General features: G+C 32.2%; 3 protein-coding genes across 3 annotated transcripts; 1 reads left to right on the top strand and 2 right to left on the bottom strand.

Annotated features, from left to right (window-relative positions):
• Window positions 1–69: 69 nt before the first annotated feature.
• LOC145731816 (solute carrier family 66 member 3) lies at window positions 70–2,293 on the bottom strand. Its single transcript, XM_081983802.1, has 5 exons — window positions 2,089–2,293; window positions 1,275–1,526; window positions 864–1,086; window positions 689–809; window positions 70–631 (listed from the first exon to the last, which is right to left on the bottom strand). The coding sequence occupies exons 2-5, from the start codon at window positions 1,439–1,441 to the stop codon at window positions 486–488; spliced, it is 657 nt and encodes a 218-aa protein (XP_081839928.1). The 5' UTR covers window positions 1,442–1,526; window positions 2,089–2,293; the 3' UTR covers window positions 70–485.
• A 173-nt stretch (window positions 2,294–2,466) lies between these two features.
• Window positions 2,467–4,047, bottom strand: bou (glycosylphosphatidylinositol anchored membrane protein boudin). The gene is made up of 4 exons (XM_081983804.1): window positions 3,830–4,047; window positions 3,486–3,641; window positions 3,175–3,318; window positions 2,467–2,901 (listed from the first exon to the last, which is right to left on the bottom strand). The coding sequence occupies exons 1-4, from the start codon at window positions 3,909–3,911 to the stop codon at window positions 2,699–2,701; spliced, it is 585 nt and encodes a 194-aa protein (XP_081839930.1). The 5' UTR covers window positions 3,912–4,047; the 3' UTR covers window positions 2,467–2,698.
• Window positions 4,048–4,537: 490 nt separating this feature from the next.
• Rpe (ribulose-phosphate 3-epimerase) lies at window positions 4,538–8,029 on the top strand. Its single transcript, XM_081983801.1, has 4 exons — window positions 4,538–4,866; window positions 5,909–6,113; window positions 6,456–6,583; window positions 6,686–8,029. The coding sequence occupies exons 1-4, from the start codon at window positions 4,627–4,629 to the stop codon at window positions 6,800–6,802; spliced, it is 690 nt and encodes a 229-aa protein (XP_081839927.1). The 5' UTR covers window positions 4,538–4,626; the 3' UTR covers window positions 6,803–8,029.
• The last annotated feature ends 634 nt before the right edge of the window (window positions 8,030–8,663 follow it).

Below are 8,663 nucleotides of genomic sequence, written 5' to 3'. Positions count from 1 at the left end.
GTTTTATTGTATTGCAATTAAACTGAAATTAGATTATTAATATTTGTACCCGAAAATGAAATTTAAGAATTTTAACAGTGTTTGTAATAAATTTATTCCTGAAAACAACCACATATAACAATTATACAATATAAAACAAACATTAATACTAAAAAAAAATCTGATGATTTAAGTAACTAATAATATATCACCACACTCTAAATATTTCAATAAAGTTGCAATAAATCCTCATTATAAACATTACTATACATTATACTGTTCTTTTTTCTAGAATAAATAATATTTTAATAATCCAAAACTCCACTGGAGCAATTATTTCATGAATTAGAGAGCAAGTAACAACCCATTTAGATAACAAAATAGTTATATAATTTAAGTACAGACATATTACTGCAAAAATCAAAGTAAAATAGAATGATGTAACAATGTATAGCAGAAAAATACGTTTACATTTTCTTATTACTTTGGATATCAAGCAAAAATGTTTATTCATTTTTCTTTGCTATTTCGGGTTTACTGTTTTTATACAAATAAGCAGCTGCCATAACTGAACTACTTAAAATTGTGTTAATAACAAAATTTAATAATAACGTTAAATCGGCCGATTCCATCATTATAGTAAACACTCTCGCTGTAAAAAAAGGTCTTTTATAGCCACAAAATCAATTTAGTGTTAACGAAAACTTACTAAAATTGGTGAACGCTGATATAAACCAAGTCAAAATACTGACTGATTGGGCGTTTTTAGTCCTTAAAATCTCCACCAGTTGGACAACTTTGGAACTGGCTCCTATGGGTGTGCATAGCGGCTGTAAGCCAATCAAATATCATAAACAAGTCCGCATTACTCTGTTGTTACTTACCACCAAAAACGCCAGAAGACCTATAGGAACCATTCCCATAAGAAAACCCGCTGTGACGGAAAAATAAAAGCCAGAAGCGAATAGGGCAAAGATGTTAAGAAATCCCTTGTATTTAAGTACCAAAAATATCAAGATCAACTCTTGGATCAGAATGATTGGGTATTCTAAGTAAGACAGAATTGCATAGCCGCTTCTGAAGTTGTAGGACATCATTATAGTATAACTGTAAAACACTTATTTGACTGAAATGTTTATGCACCATTATTAATTGATACTGTTTTTCCTTAAGTTTCTAAGATTTTTTCAGAGTTATTATTAATTCAATTTCAAATGTACCATAATGCAAATATATAATGCAAACATAGGTACGGAGTCAAGTTTGAAGTCACAAAATTGAGCAGTTCTCATTACCTTGTAAGTTCCATAAGCAACCCAAGTAAGTTAATTCCTTGAGTAGTTTTGAGCCTCAAAATCTTCATAATTTGAGGTACTTTCAAGATGAAGCAAATGAAAATTGTAATTATACTGAGGATGTTAGAAATAAGTTGAATATAATTGGTTTGCTCCATTGACGGCATTATTGCTGAGCTTTTTAGTTAGGTTTCTGTCTACAGGACTTCCAAAACTTAAAAACCTCCACAGCACAAGAGATTGTGTAACGATCTAGAAAAGTTAAAAGTTTATTTGTTTAATTAAATGGTAAATATGCCCAGTTTGCTATTTTAAATGGCACATCCTGTATATATCTTCAGATTCTTTCTCACAGTAATTATTACAAGTCTAGAAACATGAAATTTGGGTTGGGGGTTTAGAGAGGTTAGCAAATTACCTTGACATAAAACAGTTCCTTATTTATTATACTGAATGGTTAGAAATTAAGTATAATGAAACTTAAGAACCATAGGGTTTAGAGAGGTAATAGACTGTTATACATACCAAATGAAAGCAATTTTACTTTCATTTTATAGTAAATCAAAATAGAGGGTATTGCATTAGAAAGGTTGGAACTGTAACTGAAATAGGGGTTCAAAAAATCCAAAAATATATGTGCAAGGTGTTTCATTTCAAATAGCAAAGACATTATTAAGGCAAATAGGGAGCAAGAGTTACAAAAAAATACAAACACTAAATAAACTGGATGACAAAAATTAAATTACTGATTAATCAATACTTGTTGCTTCAATAAAAATACAACTGATCAATATAATACAATAAACTGACTCACACTGTATATTCTGGAGCTTAAACACCACAGTAGACTCCCTGGAACCTATTTTATTTTGAATTATTACTTACATTAGTTGTATTGGTAAATAATATTAGTATTTTATAATTTAATATACTTATTATGCAATAATAAAGCTAAAAGCCGGTAAAACAGCCTAATTCCATGCATGCCATAGAGATCCAAATTCCAAACATTCCAAGCTGTCAATTTCAAAAACAGCTGATAAATGTAAACAACCAATATCCTAAACATGAAGGCTGGAGGACAAACAAACCACCACTTCACATGAATGTCATGTTTTATTAACTTTAATCTTTTATCTATTGATATGTACACTATTCATCGGTGATGCTCTTGCTAATAAAACTCACCAGATAGTAAGAAAAACATTGTACATATATTAAAAATACTAAAATTTACAGATTTCAGTCAAGCACACATTAAAATCTAGCTTAAAGGACGGAATAAAAATATTGCATTGTATTATGCCCACGAAATAAGGACGGACTTGTTAGCATTATTTCACAAAAGCCTTAATAAACCTTCTTTACATAGTCAAATACAAAAAAAATTATCTTCTAACTTTTGTGTTTGTTAAAATACTACTCTAAAATATCACAAACAATAAAAGGATTGTCACAAAAATAGTGACAACCCATGTAGATTTTATAGATATTGCTGGATTGCAACCATCACCTGTACAAGTGTATACACAGGATCGATATGTGAGTTTATCACCTGGTTGTTTCACATAGTTGCATATGTTGCCCAAATCATGACTGGAACAGTACCGTTTGGTGCCAATACCTCCTAATGGAAATTCAGAAATATTAATAAAATATTAAAATCTGCTAATGAACTGTTGGACTACCATGCACAACCTAAATTGACCTTTTACACATCAGGAAAGAGCCATACCCAAAAAATTATTATCTAACACACTTTTGAATTTATCCACATGCAAAAAGTAGTCAATGGGGTATCAATACTGTTTCAAACTGTAAAAAAATCAACTAAAAATTGACAGTGCACACACATTTATCTAAATATATATTTGCAAATTATCATTTTAAAAAGAAGTACCATCAAGACTAGTAGACTTGATACAGTATTGGGCGTCAAAAACATGATCACAACTCTCAGGTTCAATTCCACCCATATGAATCATTGCATCAGAACACTGCATAGTCTTAGAAGCTGAGCATTGATAACAGTTTAAAGTCCTACCTACATTGAAATGTAAATTGTTAGTGCCCAAAGATGAAGAATTATTATTATAACTGATCATACACATTTTGTGGGGTTAAAAGACAATTAAGCAGTTAAGAGTTAGTAGAGAGGTTAAAATGATGTTCTGTTAAACTCCTGATCCAGCTTGCCCACCCTGTAAATACCTTCAAATCGGCCTGTATGTTTTATGCAATATTTAGCACCATAAACTGCATCACAGGATTCAGGAATCAGATCAATATCATCTGAAAGCCATTCATTACATTGGAATGGCCGTGAAGCGTTCGATCCATCACATTGGTAGCAGCTTAGGGCAAAAGCTGGATTCAAATGTAAGTTGGGGGTTAAATTAAAATACCTAGCTTACTTGTAACAATGCAAAAACTGTTCTTCAATTTCAGTATTGATTATTGAGTATTGATATGCCTTTAATAATATTATACCTTTTTTATTTAAAAATTGCCTTCTAATAAAAAAAATACATTAATATATGTGTATTTATACTTACATGATGGGAATATTGCAACTAAAACCACACCTACTATCAAGATTGATCTTATAGCCGCTGTAGTCATTGTGAAAATTCTCATACAGACAAACTACAATATTTGTATAGTTGTTTAGTTGAAATTAACTTTTATAATTTAAAATTGTAGAAACATAAATATGTAAACAAATACAAAATTAAAGTAGCCCCACCTTTACCACTCTCAGCCAAGCAAGTGTCATGTTGTTAACTGTCAAATTTCAAAAATTGGCTAGCAAGAAGGTTAGATTTATTACCGGTTATCCTGAAAAACCGGTTAGGCTTTAAAAAACAAAATAAAATAATTAAATTTCAAAAACCGTTACGACAAAAGTCAAAATATAAGAGTTAGAGAATACTCTACGACTCTACAATAGAAAGGACGTTTTACTGTCTGCGCTAAAGCGGCAATCCACTATTTTCTGATTCTAAATAGAAGCTAATAAACTTTTAACAGTTTTAATAAAAGTCCAACAGTCCTCAATAATAATAACAACTTTAACAAAGAACAACATATAAACAAAATTTAGTTATTGATTTTTGAGCTATATTTCCATATGTCTTCTTTCCTATTGTAAACTCTTGTTTATCAACTAAAAATCTGTGTAAATTTTAAAGGATAAAAAATTGCTGGCACATAACCGGTTACCACTGTTACCAGTTATGTTAGCCCATGCCTACTTCAAATGTCAGAATGACAGCGAGAGGGACCAGGAAATAAGTTAGGTTAGATTTTAGGTTGCTACATTTTCAATTTCACTTTGTTTTTCTAACAAAATATGGAAAAAAATACAGTGAAATGTAGAATTGGACCCTCTGTACTTAACGCGGATCTGTCCCAGCTGTACACTGAATCGAAACGATTACTTGACAATGGAGCGGACTATCTGCATTTGGATGTTATGGACGGTCATTTCGTTCCCAACTTGACTTTCGGCCATCCAGTAGTCAAATGTTTAAGGAAAAAGATTCCCCACGCCTTTTTCGAGACCCATATGATGGTACAGGAACCCCTAAAGGTAAGACTTTGCTTAGAACAGTAAGCTAGGAGACTTGGTTATCTCCCTAATAACTTTCCACTTACTTTCATTATCTGGAAGCTGGTTCAAAGGTGAAGGTGAATTAACAAATTTTTTCAATGACAAAGTATAGTTATCTGCATGTTTTTATCCTAAGCTGCTTCAAGAGGAAACTATTTGTTTAATAAATGAGAACAAATTTAAGATAATATCAAACATTAATATGTACAGGATGACTATACCGAATTTGTTGGTTTATTCCTGTAAAAGTACCTGATTATTACTAAAATACTGTTATTAGTATTATGATATGATAGGAAATACATATAATAATTGACACAAAAATTATATTCATTACTTTCACCTTCAAAAACAAAATCATTTTGTTTAATTTTTATAAATTTTAAAAAGATTAGTAACCTACATATGAAACACTAGATTATAGCTATTTATGTACCAAGGGCGTTAGGGAGAACATAATGTCATGAATGCTGAAACAGCTTTTGGCATTGAAAAGTAAGGTATACCTTTATGTGTATGTGGTTTACTGTTTACAGTGAATGATGTGACTTTGATCAGTTGTTCTGTCAGTCAGTGAAAGTGGCAAAAGCTGGACAGAATTTTAGAAAATATAAAAGAAAATGCAGCAAAACCTTAAAAAAGTTTATTATGGCAGTTTGTATGGCATGAAAGAATAAAAATGCCATTGCTAATATTAAAAAAGGTTTCAGGGCGTTATGATAACGCCCCCATAATGCTCTCAGGTTGTTATGAACACTATAATCTACACCTTTTCCAAGGTATTATGTATTCATAATGTCTAGGTGAAACATAAAAGCAGTAATAATCAATGTTTTAAAAATATTTCTAAACTTTTTAAAATAAATATTATAATTTTTTATTAAATTGACTTTTGCCCATGCTGCTCTAATAGGGATAACATAATCAAGAAATAGCATCTGTTAATAAAAATCTGTGGTTGCCACTGATTTCCAATCCAAGTACCTAAAGTATAATAATACTTGTTATTATTTTGGTTCAGTGGATTGAACCAATGGCTGATGCAGGCGTCAGCCAGTATACTTTTCACATAGAACCGGTAATTAGGGACGTATTGCGGATTTGTCGCAAGGTACGCGAGGCCGGAATGAAAGTAGGATTAGCTCTAAAGCCCGGCACTGGAATTGAAGCAGTCAGACAGTACATTGATCATGCCGATATGATTTTGATTATGACTGTGGAACCAGGTAATTTGTGATTTTTTATAAATTCTTTAACCACACACTATTAGCACAGTCTAAAGATATAAATAATCAGTCCCAGTCCCTTTACTCCAGGCAAATGGTAAAATTTTACCTCTTGTGACCCTACCTTCCCTTTTGCCAGTAGAGAATTTATCAATTATAACTTTACTTTAAAACTGAATGTTGTTTTTCTATAAAACCTGGGGAAAGGCTAATAAGGGGATTTTAGGACCCCTTCCAAAGAATAGTCTTTTCCATGATATCAAAGAAGAGTTAATATACTGTGCTATTAGGGTTACATTTTTTTGGGTCAGGTGGTTTATCCCATTAATTTGTGTTATCTAGGTTTTGGAGGTCAGAAATTTATGACTGATATGATGCCTAAAGTACAATGGCTGCGTCACAATTATCCTTTATTGGATATTGAAGTTGACGGCGGAGTCGGTTTGAACACGATTAATGCTTGTGCAGAGGTAAGATATTTTACAAAAAAAAAACTCATTTTGCTGATAAAATTTTGTGTTGTTGCTTGTTGTGTAGTTATTCTTAACCTTTTTATTTTATTATTTTTCCAGGCAGGTGCAAACATGATTGTGGCCGGAACGGCTGTGATTGGAGCACCCGATCAAAGATTGGTTATGGCAAGTTTAAGAGAAACTGTTGAAAGCTCAATTCATAAATGCAACGTTTAAGTCTGCATGCGTTTATATGTGATAATAAGTTGTTAGGTTAAGGCATTGAATGAGCACCCGAATTGTGATGGACGCAATAATAGTAAATGTCTTTAACATATTTTATTGGGAAGCATAACGGTAAAAAATTATCCAAATGTGACTTACTTATGTAGGACAATTGTTAATGGTTAATGGTGACACATACAGTATCTTCCAATCCAAATATTTTTCCAAAAATTGGAAACAGTGTGTAAATATTTTTTGTTTTGGCAAATACAGGGTGTGACAAGTTGGGAACATGCATCAGATGTTTTAATGTTTTGTGTTTGACAGGTGATTTGAATGAAACCAAATCGTTTAAGAAAACAATGTGACGTATGTCAAATATGACACGAGAACTCGTTAGCTGCCACTTATTTTTTGTTACCTGAACTAATTTACTGTTTTTTGGAAAGCATTCCTTTTTACATTCCTTAAGAAATATCAATGGATTTGGAACAGACTGTATACCCCACATAGCAAAAATATGTAACAAACAATATGCCTAGCATAGTTTTACTGGGTTTTTCCGAATTCTGCGACTGAGTAACTGTTTTTCTTATCAACCATGTTATTAACATATTCTACTTGTTCTGCCAGTACTCTACTTTTTGTTTCAACATTTTTGGAAACGCTATAAGTAATATTCACTTATCTAAATAATATAAAATATACCAAGTCGTCAAATTCGAACTGAAACATCTGGAATGTCATGTAATTTTTTTTGCTTTGTGGGTACGTCCTTCAACTTTGAAAACTATAAATAAGTACATTGTTAACAATCATACTAATACGTTAAACGATTCAAACACTGTTTGAAATTATAAGTTATCATCTGCGTGTATACTTTATAATTATTTATGTATACAGGTTTGGAAATTTTAAATTATCCATAGGATAAGCCAGTCTCACATATTTTGCCATTACAATTGATTTCATATGGGCAATTTCAAATTTTCCACATGTGTATGTTGTACAGGGTAAGTATATAGGGGCGACTGCTGTGTATCTTTTTTATTGCAAAATGGAGTTTTTTGGGGCTGGATTCATTTTATTGTTATTGAAGGTGTATATTTTAGGGCAAAGGTAATCTTATATGTCTGGTGTATTTTATTAAGCAGTTAAAGGATTCAGATTGTGCTGACTGGTAACTGCTGGTAGTCAGGGGTTTTTACTTTTTTGGAAATTACAGAACTGTTTTTATTATCTTTTTTATTTATTTGTCCGATATTTACCTAAAATGGTTTAAAATAGTATTGGGTAGACCAGCAGGTTGATGGGGATGGTAACAACTTATAATTTGTTATAACTGGAATGGTTGGAAGGCGGCTTAACAACCTCCGTTACGCCGACGACACACTGATCATTGCGTCAACAATACCAGAAATTATGATGAGCAGACTGTCAGTTATTAGCGAAAAATATGGCTTACAAATAAATTAATCCAAAACGAAAATAATGATAGTTGATGGGCAAGACAACAATTCTCCACAAATATCAGAAATTGCAGGCTATGAAGTGGTAAACAAGTTCAATTATCTTGGTTCCTTCAACGCTGGTCCACGTTCAACGCTGCTAAACAGAATAAATCTGCAGTACCTTGGGAATATAGCTAGAAGATCAGGAACAATGGACCGACTAATCATAGAAGGGAAAGAAACGCTCAAGAGGCAGATCTCCAACTAGATGGGTAGACCAAACAAAACGAAAGGATTGCACAGGATAGGCAAGCATGGAATCAACTGCTGAATCAAATATAAATGGTGTCACTACATCCTTTGGAGGATAATGGAAAGAGGAGGAGGAGGAATGGTTGGACGAACTGACAGCCCCTCTATTG

Source organism: Ips typographus, linkage group LG7, assembly GCF_016097725.1.
Source record: "Ips typographus isolate SLU linkage group LG7, UJ_Ityp_2.0, whole genome shotgun sequence".
Lineage (NCBI taxonomy): Eukaryota > Metazoa > Arthropoda > Insecta > Coleoptera > Curculionidae > Ips > Ips typographus.
The sequence above is the reverse complement of the archived record's forward strand: the minus strand, read 5'-3'. Positions and strand labels throughout refer to the sequence as shown.

Coding starts and splice junctions, on each gene's coding strand:
- Rpe (XM_081983801.1), top strand. CDS start 4,627: ATGGAAAAAAATACAGTGAAATGTAGAATTGGACCCTCTGTACTTAAC. Junction 4,867..5,908: donor TGGTACAGGAACCCCTAAAG/GTAAGACTTTGC, acceptor ATTTTGGTTCAG/TGGATTGAACCAATGGCTGA. Junction 6,114..6,455: donor GATTATGACTGTGGAACCAG/GTAATTTGTGAT, acceptor TGTGTTATCTAG/GTTTTGGAGGTCAGAAATTT.
- bou (XM_081983804.1), bottom strand. CDS start 3,911: ATGAGAATTTTCACAATGACTACAGCGGCTATAAGATCAATCTTGATA. Junction 3,642..3,829: donor AGTTGCAATATTCCCATCAT/GTAAGTATAAAT, acceptor ATTTGAATCCAG/CTTTTGCCCTAAGCTGCTAC. Junction 2,902..3,174: donor CAAGTCTACTAGTCTTGATG/GTACTTCTTTTT, acceptor AATTTCCATTAG/GAGGTATTGGCACCAAACGG.
- LOC145731816 (XM_081983802.1), bottom strand. CDS start 1,441: ATGCCGTCAATGGAGCAAACCAATTATATTCAACTTATTTCTAACATC. Junction 1,087..1,274: donor TTGCTTATGGAACTTACAAG/GTAATGAGAACT, acceptor AGTGTTTTACAG/TTATACTATAATGATGTCCT. Junction 632..688: donor ATCAGCGTTCACCAATTTTA/GTAAGTTTTCGT, acceptor CTTTTTTTACAG/CGAGAGTGTTTACTATAATG.